The 16,780-nt window shown below is 52.8% G+C and overlaps 5 protein-coding genes across 5 annotated transcripts; 3 read left to right on the top strand and 2 right to left on the bottom strand.

Moving 5' to 3' along the window:
- Window positions 1-1,733: 1,733 nt before the first annotated feature.
- BJX67DRAFT_211698 (alpha/beta hydrolase) lies at window positions 1,734-2,917 on the top strand. Its single transcript, XM_071025602.1, has one exon. It carries the CDS (start codon window positions 1,975-1,977, stop codon window positions 2,599-2,601), a length of 627 nt encoding a protein of 208 aa, XP_070889932.1. The 5' UTR covers window positions 1,734-1,974; the 3' UTR covers window positions 2,602-2,917.
- Window positions 2,816-3,766, bottom strand: BJX67DRAFT_211609 (uncharacterized protein). Its single transcript, XM_071025601.1, has 2 exons — window positions 3,222-3,766; window positions 2,816-3,166 (listed from the first exon to the last, which is right to left on the bottom strand). Exons 1-2 carry the CDS (start codon window positions 3,641-3,643, stop codon window positions 3,031-3,033), a joined length of 558 nt encoding a protein of 185 aa, XP_070889931.1. The 5' UTR covers window positions 3,644-3,766; the 3' UTR covers window positions 2,816-3,030.
- Window positions 3,767-4,380: 614 nt separating this feature from the next.
- Window positions 4,381-5,460, top strand: BJX67DRAFT_211437 (uncharacterized protein). The gene has a single exon (XM_071025598.1). The coding sequence runs from the start codon at window positions 4,635-4,637 to the stop codon at window positions 5,175-5,177; it is 543 nt and encodes a 180-aa protein (XP_070889930.1). The 5' UTR covers window positions 4,381-4,634; the 3' UTR covers window positions 5,178-5,460.
- A 1,175-nt stretch (window positions 5,461-6,635) lies between these two features.
- BJX67DRAFT_369862 (putative NRPS-like enzyme) lies at window positions 6,636-12,848 on the top strand (the record flags this gene model as incomplete). The annotated part of the gene is made up of 7 exons (XM_071030831.1): window positions 6,636-7,513; window positions 7,615-8,049; window positions 8,104-8,506; window positions 8,552-9,015; window positions 9,567-10,604; window positions 10,661-11,663; window positions 11,709-12,848. 7 exons carry the CDS (start codon window positions 6,636-6,638, stop codon window positions 12,846-12,848), a joined length of 5,361 nt encoding a protein of 1,786 aa, XP_070889929.1.
- Window positions 12,849-12,968: 120 nt separating this feature from the next.
- BJX67DRAFT_211790 (putative DNA damage repair protein Mus42) lies at window positions 12,969-16,702 on the bottom strand. The gene is made up of 2 exons (XM_071025604.1): window positions 16,535-16,702; window positions 12,969-16,460 (listed from the first exon to the last, which is right to left on the bottom strand). The coding sequence occupies exons 1-2, from the start codon at window positions 16,587-16,589 to the stop codon at window positions 13,090-13,092; spliced, it is 3,426 nt and encodes a 1,141-aa protein (XP_070889928.1). The 5' UTR covers window positions 16,590-16,702; the 3' UTR covers window positions 12,969-13,089.
- Between the last annotated feature and the right edge of the window lie 78 nt (window positions 16,703-16,780).

The following is a 16,780-nucleotide window of genomic DNA, read 5'->3' as shown; positions in this document are numbered from 1 at the left end:
CGAGCTGGGGAAACAAGACTGGTCCGATCTGCAAGTGGAGACGTGCAGCACAGGCGTTGGGCTGCCATCCTGTCACCTTTCCAGGAAATTGCAGGTCCGGGAAGCGGACGAGCGCATCACAACCTCGATCCACTATTCTCGATCCAAGGCCTAGCCTCTGCTTTGACCTGTGCTCGTGCCTTGTTTTCGAGAGGACGGTAGCGTTGTGGGGGTGCAGCCATTAGTGGGTGCGAACACCAATCGCCCACACTCTCAAGGCAACGAAACATCCCCCGGCGGTTGAGTCTGAGGCTCCCTCTCCTGTTTCGTTTCTGCTGAGACGGGTTCTATGTTCTGCTTTAGTGCCGTGAAAAGAGCGTTCTCGTCGGAGAGCAAGGTGATTCAGTGTGTCTGGGGACAGAAAGGAGTATCCTCACCCACCAGTCTCCCTTGCATTGCGCTTTCGAGCTCGGGCTTTCTGCCTCGCTCTGGACTCCTCGAGCCTTGGGTGGAGAAGCTGGTCATGCGCCAACAAAGGCGGACTGATCAGGAGGGAGGTGCATGATAAGCGAGATCACGCCGATCATCCTCGCCGGAATCTATATCCGTACGGCGAAAATGGCGTGCGGCCGCTCATCTCGCAGTCTGTGAACTGCAGCAGCGCCATGCCTTGATTCTGGGTGGCGCACTCTCATGAGAGAGTTGAAAAGGTCTGGAAAATCCTGCTGCATCCTGACTGTGCCGCAGCGAAAGTGTCCGACCCAAAAGAAGCAAGCCTATTTGGAAGAAATGGGATCTCAAGCACTCAAGAATCTCACTGCACCGCAGCTTGTCCTGGCGCAGGTGGCCAATAAAGAGCGGTCTCGAAGGGAACTTGCGTACGAACGTTGTCCATCCCGGGATGCCTCTTGGATGGGACACTGAGATGAGGATGATCACACAGTCCTGGGGGACGGTATTTTTGGTCGTCCACGCTTCAGGCCTCAACAGTGCATCAATGGAGCTCAAATGGCCTCAGTCCAGTCTGGCTCATCATGACTGACTGATTCAGGAGACAACGCCTCGTATTCGGCAGAGCGAAGGGCGCATGTCTTGGCTTCAAACAACCCCCGCCTCCTCACTCTTCTTACTTGAACCTTCGTCGCCTTCGCCTCAGCTGCCGTGGACATCAAGTGATCGCTCAAGCTCAGAGTCCACCATGCCATCACCACTGAGCGTGCTTTTTTTGCTCGTCTCGAAGACCCCTCTGATCGTGAAGACCGCGTTTCTCCATGTGTTGGGGCTAAGTCGGATGTCGCAAAAATGGGATCTCCGCACGGCGCTAACTGTCACTCTCATTCGCGAAGTGACGTGCAACTCGCCTCCGACGACGATAACGGAGCAGCAGCGCCGTTCGCTCCATGACCCAGGCGTCAAGGGCGGCATGTGGGTGAGTAAAGCTGACTTCCCCCTCCGCCAAAGCACTGGTGGAGGCTCTATCTCAGGCCATCCGCACTCTTGGGGATGGCACTGAAGAGTATTCAAGGCCACCTCTCGAGCACGTCACGGCGGAGTGGACGGGCTACCGCGCGAATGTTCCTGCCAATGCACCAGAACCACCTCTCTCCGAGGAGGAAAAGTACAGCCGCCTGGTCGAGGAGACTACCAACGACGCCATTGTGTTATACTTTCATAGCGGATCGTACTATCTCATGGACCCATGCTCGCACAGAGAAGTTACAGCCAGTTATGCCAGAATGACTGGAAGTCGGGTTCTCTCGGTCCGTTACCGTCTTGCACCGCAGAATCCTTTCCCCGCTGCAATGCTAGACGCACTTGTCGTCTATCTATCCCTATTATACCCCCCGGAGGGCGCACTCCACACGCCAGTGCCCGCGTCACGTATCGTATTTTGGGGAGATTCGTCGGGCGGAAACCTCGCTGCGGCGCTCTTGCAGGCAATCCTTCAGCTTCACCGAAACACACCGGGCGACAACCTCCCAGTTGTCATGTTTCATGGTCAGCCTGTCACGGTGCCGTTACCAGCAGGAGTCGCTCTTGGCTCCGCCTCTCTTGATCTCACACGCAGCATGTGGTGGTCCTCGCCACAATGCCCAGTATGACTACCTCCCGCCGCCCCTAATCAGCCCTGTGCATTCTCCTCCCTGTGATATATGGCGCGCCGATCGCCCTCGGGCAGATCTGTTGTGTGAAGGAAGCGCATTATGCCACCCACTTGTCTCGCTCTTTGCGGCCCCGTCGTGGGAGGGGTCACCGCCTATTTTTCTCTCCTGTGGAGAGGAACTATTCGCAGACGAGTGCAAAGCTTTCGCTCAAAAGGTCGCAAGGCAAGGTGCGAAGATTATCTGGGAACAGTATGAGGCCATGCCGCACTGTTTCGTCCACATTCTGTTGGGGAGCCCAACCGCATCGCGGGGCCTTGAAGGCTACGCTAATTTCATCACAAAAGTCGTCGACAATACTGGGGACGTTTCCACAAATGGACAGTTCTTTGCTACGAAGTCTCTCGAGAGTTCTCCCGTGGATGTTTGCAATCTCAGCCGTGCGAGTGAAAAAGAGGTCTTGGAAAGGATGCAGCATTCACGGGACAGAATATTGCGCCAGGCTCAGATATCCAAGTAGTGGAAAAAATGTGATTTGGAGAATTGGTCCACGCAGGCTTCCACTGCATAGATCCGGTGAGTAAGGTAGACATAATGCACGATTAGTCAAATTGTCAAAGATCATATCGAATATAGGACTTAAGTTGTAGTTCTGGGAAGTCTCCTTCCCCCAGCTCGGCACATACAACTGCGCGCAGCAGTCAGCATCTCGGAACCTCGGGGAAGCATCACAGGCTCCCAGAAGAGGTAAAGAAAAAGAGAGATCACGTGATAAAGATCTTGGCGGCGTTGGAGCTGGACGAGGAACTCCCAAATCAGACCCGCCGTGAACGAATCTTTGGGCACCAACCCCACTCCAACGCCAGTCCTTCGAAATGGGAAGTCGTTCAAAGCCGTCGAACCGAGACCATACTCTCCTTGTTGTGGAAGCACATGGCGACAGCGAGAATCACAGCAGCAGCCCGCCAAGGCCTGACCAAAATGAGGGCGGGAACGACGGTTTATCTCGTACCATACCAAGCCCCTTTGCGCATGCTCCGAAATGCACGTCCTTCGTTTGGGATTCGTATTTCGTCCTTGAAAGGCTTAGCCGTTAGAAATTCTGGCGACAGTTGAGAAATAATCTGCACGAAAACTGGCCTTCCTGCGCCATGAGCTGTAAGTGCTTCATAGCCTATCAAATTCCCCGGGTAATAATTCCGGGTCAACAACGCATGGAATTCGTGCGGATGGCAATCGTTAGCCCGTGTGACAACAGCTCCACGATGGAAGCAGATCAGAGAAAAGAAATGAAACCAGCCCAAAGGCACCGAGGAGAGTCGAATGAAAGGGAAAAACACTCTGGGTTCATGGAATCGATACCTAGTCCCAGATGAGATCCGAACCGGCTCCGAATTCTCAATTATAATGGGGTCAAAAGGAACATTCTTCAGCACGGCGAGTGTCAACACCCAATGGGAGGGAGGGTCGGCCACAGACTTTGTGCGAGGCAAGGCTGAGCCATGGTCCCTGGAGGTGGCATGCATGGTTCTTATCCGTTGAACGGCTGCTTCACGAATCATAGCGGGTGTATCCAAATGTCAGTGCTTGCTCTCCGACGCATCGATGGTGATCTCCCCATACTCACTTGATCGGCGTTTGGCACTCGGCTCCTCGAATCGCCCTTCCCAGCGTTCTTTTTGGTGAGAATCCACCAAGGCACCACCTAACGACGCCACGACACCCACACCAAGTCTGGCTTTGACTCGCCACTCACTCTCGTTCGGTGCACCATCTGCTTGCTCTTTTGCTTGCCGTGGGCCTCCCGTTTACTTTTTCCCTTGTCCGTCCTCGTTTGCCGTTGGGCCCTTCTCGAGAAGGATCAACCTCAACGGGATCGTGGGCCACAGGGACAAGTTGACAATGCTCTGACAGGCTGAAGCTTTGTTTTCCTCTTCTTCTTCCGCCATAATTATTCTTTCAATTCCTCCTCCCATCCCATTGACTTTCTCTTTCCTTTGCAGTCCTTGCCGAGCTGAAACTCTTTGCGCGCTCCCATTTCCCATTTCAAAGGGAACCAGCTGTCCGCTCTCACGAACCGTCTCCCGAATCCACAACCATCCTTCCACGCCGAGCCTCTTCAGCCCATCGCCATTACATCCCTATATGTTATAGTCACGCGAGATAGCACTTACAGCAATTGGGCATAGCTCAGTCTTCGCTTCGTCGAGTGCTGTCTGGCGGGAAATGTTGAGTTCGGCGTAGTTCCTGCTCGATGTGCCTTCGGGAGTACATGTCATTGCACGTCTCAGCTGGATTGTTGTCCGATTATTTCATTCCTCTGGTTACTTTTTCTGCTTCTTGACCTCTCACTCCAATCCTCCTCATTCTTCACCTTTTGTTCTTCGTCTGAGATCATGGGCGATCGACCGCTCCGGCCAATAGCACCCAAAACCGGGCCTGACCCTCCAACCCCGAACCACCCCTCCGAGGACAATCGGAACAAGCGAAGCTCGAACGCATGCAGCGAATGTAAACACCGTCGAATAAGGGTACCGAAATGTTCCTCCGCACATGCCCGTGACCCACCCCCAATTGCATATTGTGTTTGCCATTTCAGCTCTCCTCGCGAATCACCATCTCCTGCCTGTCTATGGTTCGATACCTTGTTCTAACGTGTCCTGGATGCTCCAGTGTAGTGTCGATAGTGCCAGCGGTCCTCCCTGCTCCGAATGTGCGCTCCACGGCCGGGAATGTGTCTTCGATGAGAGACTGGATAAACGCCGAAAGGTTGCACGCGAACAAACCGAGGAGCTGCTTAGAAAGACTCAAGAAGAACGCAATCACGCCCGGGGATGCCTAGAGTACCTGCTAAATGCCATTCGATACAGCGATCGTGCAGATGTTGATGCTCTCATCGACGCTATTCGAGACGGCGCTACGGATAATCAAATCCCGATGCTTATAGCGCAGATCACGCACCTTTCGCCCACGAGCTATGTTTCAGATTCACCCGAGTGGTATGTGCGGCCTGACCGGATTGCCGATGGTGTTCCGGACGGCGTCGCGGACGGTGTGACGGATAATATGCTGGACGGGTATGGCTCTCAGCCATAAGTACGCTTATGCCCCCGTACCATTTCGTCATGGGCGATATAGTGTACTTTGTTCGGAAATAACACCCTTTCCTCCGGCTCACGCGACCGTGTGTGGCCCATCCTCGGCGTTGCCGCCCAAGCACGGACATCCGTATAGATACCCTGATATCCTCGCGAACTTGTGTGAACATCGGCATAAGGAATAAATTGCCCCTGCTAGCTTGCTCAGGACTCGGTTCCGTCGCACCAGATCAACTCCTGCTGCACCCAAATTCTGCCCTCAACAGTCAGGGAATATAAGGCTAAGATGGAGCCAACGACGAAGATACCACATGAGCAAGCATAATGAAACAGCAGGCGGCGAGATATTATTAACATGTTAACCGTTCAAATTTCGGTTTGAGAAAACCGGTTCCTATTTGTTCTGCTCAATCTTCCCGTGTATATTTTACCTGCTTATATGTCGTGTTCTCTCTCATCACACCCTCCTCCGAGACACTAATCCGCAACGACCTATAAGATGATTGGCGCCCGTCCTGACCGGAAGATCTCGACATGCGTAGACTGTTAACTTCTCGAGACGAATTTATGACCTTCCAAACTTGAACGATTTGATTAACTCAAGGCTGTGACTGACGAGGTAGTTGGACATGGGCGGTCTTGGACCAGCTGCGGACTGGATTCGGCAGTAGTGGGCAGGGTGATTCTCATACATTTCCAGAATTCTAACGCACTCCCGAGTCAAACAAGGGGCCTGCCTTGTTTGGGGAGGGGAGTGGGCGTGAGGAGGGCATGGTGATGCTTCAGTCCTCCATCTAATGAGGCTCATCGATCTCGCATTGCGTATTCACAGCGGTCCTGTTTTCGGAGTGCCCTCTTGTCCATGCTATTCTTTTCTTTGCCACTTACCCAATTACGTATTCGCCATCAGCTCTTGCTACCCACCAGATCACCGACGATGGAGGATGTTTCCTGATTCTTGTCGTCACCGGGAAATATCCAGCTGAGTCAGCAGTTCCGGCACCCCGCTTGTGGGCTTCTTTGGGGCTTCCCTGACTCTCGCCGTTGAATAAGCATCTCAGAAATTCGGCGTAAATTCTTCTGCTCTCCGTTCCCGTCGAGCATGAAATTGGCTCCACTCTTCTTTCCTGGTTTTCGCTTGCTCTCGATTTCCTCGATGGCGCCGTTACCCCCTGGATCGTGTGCTTGCCTCCTGGTGGGCCTCTCCTGCCTCCAAACCCCGCACGCCCACGAGAAGTCGTCGTGGGCTCCAGCCCAGCGAATAATGAGTCAAATCCGTTGGAGGCCCGGATTTTTCTCCCTCTTTGTTCCCCTCGGTCTCTCCTCCAGTGCTGTCTTTGAGATTGACTTCCGTTCAAACGGTTCCTAGGGCACAAAGCCTTCCGCGGAAGAATATCCCCGAGCCACGCACCGCCAGCAGACTGGCTCAGCCTATGGTCTTGTGCTCGGTCCAATGATGAGCACCCTCGTGGCACCGTCGAGCACCCAGCTTGCATCTGGCCCTACAGGCTATGATGATATGAGCTCCCAAGCTGACGCCTTCCGCCCGGGACGGAAGAGAAAAGCATCTGAGTTGTCAGCCAAGATCCCGAATCATACTCCTCGACAGAAGATCACAAGAGCTTGCGACAGTTGCAAGGAAAAGAAGACCCGCTGCACTGGGATGTTGCCGTGTGGGCGATGTACAAGACTTTCACTCTCTTGTGAATACAATGCTGCCTACTCTCGAGGCTTGCCTCCGGATCCCCTCCCGGCTCCTCCATCAGTCGCCGCAAGATATGCGAGGAACCGCTCTGCATCCCACGCTTCCATCTCGCAGAGCCCAATATCTCGAAAATCGCCGCTGACCAGGGAATCGCCCCGAACTACGAGGACTCCTCCCTCACAAGATTCACAGGGATCCATGGCAGTATCGCAGCGCAACTCGCCCGATCCAGTGGCCACCGATTTTGAGGGCAATTACCTTGGGCCCGCCTCTGGTGTCTGGTTTTTAAATCGCGTCTGGCGACGTCTTCACCAGGACGAGACCAGTGCTGTACCTGATGGGCTACAATCTGAATCCTGGCCAAAGAATACGTCTGTATTTATGTTTGGGGATAAGCCGTATTCAGATTGCCACGATGTGGATTTCACCTTGCCTCCATTCGAAAAAGCCCTGGAGTTGGTAAGCATCTACTTCGATTATGCGATGGTCACGTACCGCTTCCTGCACCGGGGCAGTGTAGAAGAATGGGTAAGACAGGTATATAATAACGATATTTCCTCCTCGAATATGCCCACTGGCCCCTTGGTCGCTCGAACAGCAATAATCCTTATGATATTTGCCGTAAGCACGTTACATGAGGAGCAGACTCAGGGAAACCAAGCTGAACCTTGGAGCGGAAGGGAAGCATGTCAATTCCCAACACATTTTGAATCTACTAACCATGTCCCAGTGAAAGGTGGTATATGGCGTCGAAAAAGGTGCTTTCCTTGGAGTTTGGACCTCCACGACTTGAAACGGTTCAGGCACGACTCGGCCAGTGCCTCTATCTCCTTTCTTCTTCGCGAGCGAATGAATGCTGGTATACCTTTGGCACAGCCGTACAACTAGTGACAGCTATTGGCTTGCATCGAAAATGTGCGGCTAAATTATCCAAAAACGGTATCTCATACCTAGAGAGAGAGCTTCGGAAGCGAATTCTATGGAGTGCTTATACACTCGACAAGTACCTAAATGTCATATTTGGGCGACCCCGACTATTACACGATGGGGATATCGACCAGGAACTTCCGGATGAAGTGAATGATGAAGATATACTTCAAGACGACCCAGCTATGCGTCTGGGTACGGCGGATTCTATGATGATTGCATCCGTCCTGCATTTTAGGTTTGTGTCCTACTTCTCCCAGTACCTTCGATGGGCACTATTAACCGCGAATAGGCTCGGGCGCATACTTGGTGAGATCTCTCGACAGTTTTACACAGTTAACCCTATCTATCGAGAGTCGCCCCTTGAGGCTGCCGTGCGCATCACCTCAGATCTTGAAAAATGGAAAGAAACAACACCACCGTTGTTTAACAGCGTCCGTCCGACGAGCCTCATCCCGCCATTATGTAGGCAAAGCCAAGTTCTTCAGCTTGCTTACTGTCACGCTATGATTCATGCCACCCGAGCATTTCTCCTGAACGATTTCACGGATCTCAGTCGCCGCCCGGCTGCTCCGCATCCAATGATAACAGCCCATGTGAGTAAGTGCCTCGAGGCCGCGGAGCACGTCATGAATCTAGTGGACAGTATAGCGAAGCAAGGCACCCTCATCCAGTCATTCTGGTTTACCCACCACGTGTGCTTTTGTGCTATTATCGTTGTTTATATATACACAATTCAGCAACACCGGATGGCATCAGCCTTGGAGCCGGCTGAGTTGGACACCAACCGCGTGAGATCATTATTCAGTCTCGCAGAGATATGCCAGCAACACCTGGCTGAAGCCACTCGTAAAAACTGTCCAAGTCGGCGATATGGCATCATCTTAGAAGAGACAAGACTGGAGGTCCACAAGCAGCTTGGCTCCCGGTTCAATGCATTGCCCCATCCCAGGGGCTCAGATAATTCCGCAGGCGCCCCCGCCCGGAAACAAGAGTCCGCTGTTGAGCAGAAACTACCGGATCCGCCTGATTCGAATACCACAATGCTTGGTTCAAATTCCGTCAACTATGAAGGGAGCTTCCAGCCGGCGAGCATCGTTGATGAGCCTTTCGGCGTGGACGATGCTGGGTTTTTAGACAATCTCGAAGGCTCCATGTGGTGGACCCAGCTGGACACTTGGGTGAGTCTGGCCCGTTTCCTTGAGTATCAACTTGAGAGTTGTTTTACTGATTCACCACAGGCATTCTCAAATCTTCCCAACGATCCGGCCCAATTCTCGTTCTAAGTTAATCTATGATCTCCCGCTCGCGTCTGGGTGATCGGCTTCTATACCCTCTAGAATCTAGTAGTCTTGTCTCGATTGGCTTTTATTTAGAAACGGAAGTGAGATAGCTGCCCTCCGCGCAATAGACCGTCATCTTGGATCCCTTGGGCTGCGGTTATAGAGAGGCTCATTCGGAAATGGACTTTATCGAGGCGAGACCCGTGTGTTTTTTCGAGACTCTCCTGGGGCCACTCTTTATCCGGGGCGGAACCCTAAGTCGGAGGCCCTGGTTCGTCGTATCGGATAATTTTCCGACACACGAAGCTTTTCCGAGGCGCATGGCAACTTGCTTTCCTCTCGACGCCTGCACTCATTGGCTGATCTATTGTATCGCCGACGAGGCCCTTCTGGGGCCGGCGGTCTCTCCGGATACTTAAAGCTGGTTCTTCTTGCGGATGTCGAGGGGCTGAGGTTGAGGTTATCAGAACAGACGTACGCTCGCCGTCAAGATGCTGTCGACGCTTCTCCCCCAGGCGCCAACACATGTCCACAAAATTCCCCATGACAAGGCCGAATTGCAAGAACCACAAGAGGAGCCTCTGACTGTCGATCAGCTTGTTCGGCACCGTGCATCTCTTGGCCCATCACAGCCTGTTGTTTTCTATCCGAGGACCGGGATACAATATTCAGAGTTTCCACTCCACCAACTCGATGTCTTCGCCTTCCGTGTCGCTAATCTCCTAGCGAAGGTGGTTCCGACCCGAACGTCTTCGTCGGAGACGCCGACTGTCGTTGCCTTACTCGGGCCTTCCGATCTTGATTATCTGGTTTTGATGCTGGCATTGACGAAACTCGGGCATTCCTGCTTATTACTTTCCACCAGAATCTCTGTCGAGGCTCACGTCTCTCTAATAGAGAGGACCAACGCTCAGCATCTCTTCGTTCACAGCTCCCTGAAGGATACGGCCCAGAAAGTCCATGAACGCGCCCCATCTCTTCAAGTCCAAGATATCCCAAGCGAAGAATGCTATGATTATCCACTACCAGAAGGCTATACCGATACAAACCTCACCTCCCGCCTTGACTATGAGGTCGAATCAAACCACATTGCATGGATCATCCACTCGAGCGGATCGACTGGACTTCCCAAGCCTATTTTCCAAACACAGCGAGCCGCCATTAAGAATTATGCCGGGAATATGAATATGCGCGGGTTCATCACGCTGCCCCTCTATCATAACCACGGAATATGCTGTCTGTTCCGGACAATCTACTCGTGCAAGTCTCTGCATCTGTATAACCCTGGGCTTCCTCTGACGAGCAAGCATCTGGTGGATATTATGCGGTCACATTCATTCGAGATCTTCTATGGCGTTCCTTACGCACTCAAATTACTTGCCGAATCTGAAGAAGGAATCAAGGCCCTGGCGAACCTCAAGGCTGTGATGTTTGGTGGATCTGCATGTCCGGATTCGCTTGGGAATTTGCTCGTTGAGAATGGAGTTTATTTGATCAGTCACTACGGCTCGTAAGTGCTTTGCACCTGAAGTTTAACCTGCACTTACCTAAAACTGCCTCCAACAGTACCGAAACAGGCCAGCTAATGACCTCTATGCGGCCGCGGGAGGATAAACAGTGGGACTGGTTGCGGCCATCTGAGGCCGTGAAGATGTTCTTGCGGTTCGAAGAACGCTTTCCCGGCGTCTACGAGTCGGTCGTTCTTGATGGGTGGCCATCGAAGGTCATGTCAAACCGACCGGATGGCGCTTACGCTACGAAAGATTTATTCCTGAAACATCCTGAAATCGAAGCCTACAAGTACTACTCTCGACTCGATGACACGATTACTCTCGTGAACGGTGAAAAAGTCATTCCCCTGGACTTGGAAGGGCGGGTTCGGCAACTCAGCGTCGTTGCAGATGCCATAGCCTTCGGGGCCGGCAAGTCAAGTATTGGATTGGCTGTTATCCGTGCCGCGGACGCGGCATCGTTGACCGATGAGCAAATCATCGATGCCATGTGGCCGGCGGTTGAAGAGGCTCATGAGACTCTGCCTGCATACGGCCGGCTATCGAAAAGCATGGTTCGAGTCCTACCTGCCGATGCCGTCTATGCTCGCACAGATAAGGGAACTGTTATCCGACAGGCATTTTACCACAACTACAGTGACCTCATTGAGGCGTCTTACGAGGAGGCGGAGGATGCGATGACGGGGACTCTACTCCTGTCGGAGGAAGAGATGAAGGTGTTCCTTCGGAAGCAGCTGCGCGATATCGTGCCCCTCATGGATCCAGATGATCTGACCGATGAAGCCGATTTTTTCTCTCTCGGAATGGACTCTTTGCAGGCCACTCGGCTACGTTCAGTGCTTACCAAAAATATCGACATGAAGGGGCGGAAGCTGGGCTTGAATGTCGCGTTCGAGCATCCGACCATTCACTCCCTTTCTCGGCACCTCCATTCGGTTAGCCTTGGGACGTCAGAAGAGGAGGTGTCAATTGAGGAACAAATGGATGCTTTGATCTCGAAATACAGTGACTTTGAACAGCATAAGCCTTGCCCTAACGGATTGAGCGGGAGATATATCGTGAGTACAAGCTTCTTTGCACCTTAAACTACTAACACTTCCAAGGTTGTCACTGGAGCTACAGGATCCCTGGGGTGCCATGTCGTCGCCAAACTGTCAGCTCTCCCAGATGTCCGGAAAGTGTACTGCTTCGTCCGCGCAAGTTCCCCAGTCGACGCCTATGGCAGGCTGCTGGACTCCCTGCGCGCGAGGAGGGTCTACGATACGCTATCCACTTCCGCGAGAAAGAAGCTTGTAGCGCTGCCTTCCGACCTCTCCCTCCCGACTCTAGGGCTCAACACAACCGGATACAACATCCTCACATCCGAACTCACAGACGTCATCCACTGCGCCTGGTCCGTCAACTTCAACCTGCACCTCAGCAGCTTCGAGAAAGACAACATCGCCGGCCTCAAGAACCTAACTACTCTATGCTTAAAAGCCCAAAGACCCGCACCAGCAACCCTAAACTTCTGCTCCTCCATCAGTGCCGTTGTCCGGTCCACGGAGACTGTAATCCCCGAAACCTTGCCCCCGAAGCTCGAATCCGCCCAAGACATGGGCTACGCTCAGTCCAAGCTTGTCGCTGAACACCTATGCATTAAAGCCGCGCAGCAGACCGGTCTTCGTGCGCGCGTGCTCCGAATCGGCCAAGTCATCGGCGACACAGACCACGGGATCTGGAGCACGACGGAAGCGATTCCACTCATGATCCAAAGCGCAACGACCATCGGTGCGCTACCAAAACTAGACGAATACCACCGCTGGCTACCGGTGAACTCTGTCGCCAGTATCGTCATCGATATATCCCTCTCGGACGCTGTAGAGTATAACGCAAACACGCTCGACACTCAACCAGTTTTCAACATCGTCAACCCCCACTCCTTCCACTGGACGAGGGACCTTCTCCCTCGTCTCCGACGTGCCGGATTAGAGTTCGAAGAGCTAAGCCCCCGGGCTTGGATATCGAAATTGAGAGCCTCGAATCCTGATCCCGTGAGCAATCCACCGATTAAGTTGGTCGATTTCTTCGCAGGGAAGTACGATAATGATCAGCCTAAGCGGGCGATTGAGTGGCATACTGCGAAGACGGTGGAGATCTCAGGCACGATCAAGGAAGCGACGCCTTTGGGGCAGGACATGGTAACGAGGATGTTGGGGTATTTTAAGAGTGGAGTAGGGTGGAAAAATAGGGCTGTGAGGTGATTTCGATTATTGGACAGATATATAGATTGATTTGTTTATATATTAGTATGTGGTTTGGACCAGACATTCTCAAGACACAATAGCCCGTACGAGGAAGACAGTTGATGTTTAGATCTCATATATGAAACGTGGAGGGGGGGGAATAAATCATATCGTCGTCACGAATACCAAATAGTTTGTGCAGCCCAAAACTCGCAATACTAAAAGGGAAAGAGCAAATCACCCCCGAGGGGCCCTGGGACTAGCCATAATCTTCAGTGAAATCCACAGGAGGAAGACCCCTCTCCTCTAAGCCCCGCTGAACTCCTTCCTTCAATAATACCAATGCCTGATCCCATGGTATTCCATCCTGAGATCCTGGAGCCTTCCTCGGGCTCTCACCGAAAGACTTCTCATCGTCAATAAGCCAAGTAAGCCACTTAACAACCGAGACAGCCTTGTCGACATCCCTCTCATCAATCACAACACATTTCAAGTACTCTGCCAACGCGACTACATCCTCCTGGAATGGACCGTCCTCCGCAAAAGCAGCATACCAGGCGCTTGCTTGATCGCGGAGATCAGTGAGTTGGGAGAGCTTTTTGGAAGTAAAGGTTGGTCTTTCGGGGAGGGGAGGGAGACGGATTTGTCTTTCCGTAGTTTGGGTCGGGCGAGCGGTGCCCGGTCTTAGCAATACGTTGGTTGTTGAGGTGGAGGAGCGTTGGTGCAGGCGGGCGCGTTTGGACTCTTCGAGAACTTCGCGCCGGATGTCTTCGGGGAGGGCGGCAAGGAAGTCTGGTGAGATATTGGGGTCGTCGTCGACAGGCGCATTACCGTTGTTGTTGACTGCATCTTGTTTTTGGAAGACAAACTTGGATTGCGTTAGGGAGGAAACTGGGGGTTGCTTTAAGGGTGGGCGACCGCGGCGCTTCTTTTGCGGTGTTGTGGGTTTGTGCACTCGGAGTGGATTGCTGGAGGATGAAGTTGGCCTAGAGGGTGCTGGCGCAGTGGATGAGGACGATGTTGCTGGTCGAGAATTGGTTGCGGCGGGCTGGTTATAGTAACCCATGATCTCGGTAAGGACATCCTCAGGTAAGGCGGCTAGGGTTTCTGGGTCTAACTGGGATTGCGGTGGTAGGGTCGAGCAGCTAGGTTGCGCGCCCGGGCCTGGGGCGAAGGAAGTAGTTGTGTGAGAGTCGCTTCGACGTTTGTTTTGAGCAATGAGTTTGGCCCGAATGTCACTTGGGAGCTCAGCAACGACCGCGGGATCCGATTGGGATGGCATGATGAACTGGGTCCCTGAGATATTCAGAGGTTTTTGGGTGGTATCGTTTAGCGATGGACCGTGTCTTATGGACTCTACCTCGCCTTTACGAGGACTGTCTAGCAAATCTGGATCATTGGCGCGTTGCGTGGTTTTGCGGGCCGGAGACGTCTTGAACGTCAGCTGCTGCTGGCTGCCATCTGGTTTCTCGGATGTAGATTTGAGAGGCTCCAGTTTGGTCATTTGGACTCCCAGTCCTCTTAAATCACCAGGGGAGATCCCGAGACTTCGGAGCATGGCAACAGCTTCTTTTCCAAGCACGTCTGTCGCGTTTGTGGCGACACCAAGAATAACACTCTTGTTGAACACATCGCAGTGTCCGTGGCCGAGATGCTTCACCGGCTCGAGCGGAGCATCTGCAGCTCTTCTCATGACTTTGAAAGTCAGTTGTTTGCCTTTGACTAGATTTTCAACAAGTCTTCGGTGCAGCTCATCACATAAAGACCGAACAAAGTCTTCCGCTTGATCCTGGGTGACGAAGCGGATGCCCCAGTTGACTTCTGCAGAGACAGACTTTCGTGCCACTTCAACGCCAACTTCTGTTCGATCGATACCACGCGCGTAGTCCCAGAGTTTGGCGCCTGTCTTCGGTCCCAAGTTAGTCGTCAGTTTCTCGCGTGACAGCTCTCTGATATCTTTGACGAGTTTTACACCCAGCTCTTCCATTTTTGCACTCATACTATACCCCACACCCGGAAGGTTCTGCACTGGAAGCTCCGCAATGAAATCGAGAACAGCGTCGGGCTTCAGTTGGAATTGGCCCGCGGGTTTAGCCTTTCGTAGGGCAACCTTTGCCTGTAGGATGTTCCCTCCAATGCCGACAGAAACGGCACAGCCTGTCTCTGTTTTCACAGAAGCCCTTAAGGTCTCCGCGACTTCGTCTGCTTTGGCTTGTTCTCTGTAGATAGACCCTTCAGATACACCTCTGCCGTCTGACCCACCGGCCTCTAGGCACAACGAAGAGATGTCCACCAGGGCCTCATCAATACTGACGCTCTGGACTATGCCGTCTATAGCGAGAATTGCACGATAGAACTTCCGACTCGCTTCCTCATACGCTGGGAAATCATAAGGCAAGACGTGTAGATCCGGGCACGCCTGAAGAGCAGATTTCATCCACATGCCGTTTTTTATACCGGAGGCACGAGCAACATAGTTGCAACTAGCAATCTCAGATCCAGTTCCGGTTCCGTGAGCTATAGCGATAGGTTTCCCCTCCAAGTCTGGATGTTTCAAGGTTGAGACCGCCGCAAAGAAGCAATCAAAATCAACATGCATAATATATCTCCTTGCGCCGGGGACGAGTTTCTTCCGATCTAACTGAGATCGTGACTTCTCTTGAGCTCTTGACTGCAGCTGGGCCTTCAGCTCGGCCTTCCAAGTCGAAAGATGATGTAACCGAGATTCTCTGTAGTACTGCTGTAGAAATTCTGGGTTTACCACGCTCGAGCTCCTCATACGTGGATCCGATAGAAGTTGCGCGTTATATTCCTCAGATGTCATATCTGTCTTTGGGAGCTCTAATCCCAGCTGGGGAGACAGTCTCGAGCCTGTTACAAGAGGACTTTCGGGCCTGGGAGGACCGGAGTTCGCAGGCAACACCGCGGGAGCTTCCTCCTTTTCGATGACCGCAGCAGGCTCGTTTGGGCTGGCCTCTTTGGCCATTGCATCCAGAGATGTGAAGCTTGGAAAGTCACCATAATCTGATTGGGACGCGTTATTCGATTGGTTGTTGGTCGGGGATTTAAGAAGACCCGAGCCCTCGTCGTTCGACGGCCCCTCCCTGTGAAATTCAGATGAGTACCACCCGGAGTTGCTTTCATCTTTATAAGTGGCCTGAACAGTGGCTGTCTGGCTGGACATCCGGCCATTGTCGAAGTTGAGAACTTTCTGACTTTGCCCCTCATGTATGACTTTAAACATGTCCCATGGAAGCAATCGCCCGGCTTTGACGCTTTCCACAACCCACGCTGGTTTTACCACACGGTACCGCCGGAACTCTTCCCTTTTCTTCGGAGTGAGGGAACTCGCGATGATATGGGTGGCGGCGGTCTTGCCTTCGAGGTACTGGAGGAAGCCGCCGCCATGGCGCACGATAAGTTTATGGAGGTCTTGCTGCGATGGTTGCGTATAGCCATTCACATGCGCTACGACCGTTCGAAATATCTGCGGGCAATTATCTTGGGCTGCGGCGGATCGGATATGGTTGTCGAGATTCTGGAGCTTCGCCTTTTTACGGCGCATGTAATCGCCAAAGCCACCAAAGACTGAGGCTTCGTACTCTTCGCCTTCTTCATCTTCAAATACGTCTGGTCATACGAAAGAGTCAGCGTGATGCCTTCAGACAGAGGGAGCGCTGGTGGCGCTGGGGCGCATCTCATACGGTTTTGGATCCGTTTGCGCACTGCGCTGGATGTTGCATCTAAGCGGGAGCCCATAGCGGGCTAAGAAAAGCTAATTCATATTCTGAAGGCCTGAGAGCGATGTACAATCGACACCCTCGCGGGAGAGAGGATGAGCATCGTTTCTCGCGGATGAGTTGGCCTCGTCCAGACGGGTTGCCCGCGACAGACGCGAAGAGGGAACGAGATCATGTGATGTCACTTTGGGTAACCGGGCGGTGGAGCCT

The sequence above is a fragment of the Aspergillus lucknowensis genome, assembly GCF_044049455.1.
Source record: "Aspergillus lucknowensis strain CBS 449.75 chromosome Unknown BJX67scaffold_4, whole genome shotgun sequence".
In the NCBI taxonomy this organism is placed as follows: Eukaryota; Fungi; Ascomycota; class Eurotiomycetes; order Eurotiales; family Aspergillaceae; genus Aspergillus; species Aspergillus lucknowensis.
This window is presented reverse-complemented; position numbering and strand designations above follow the sequence as displayed.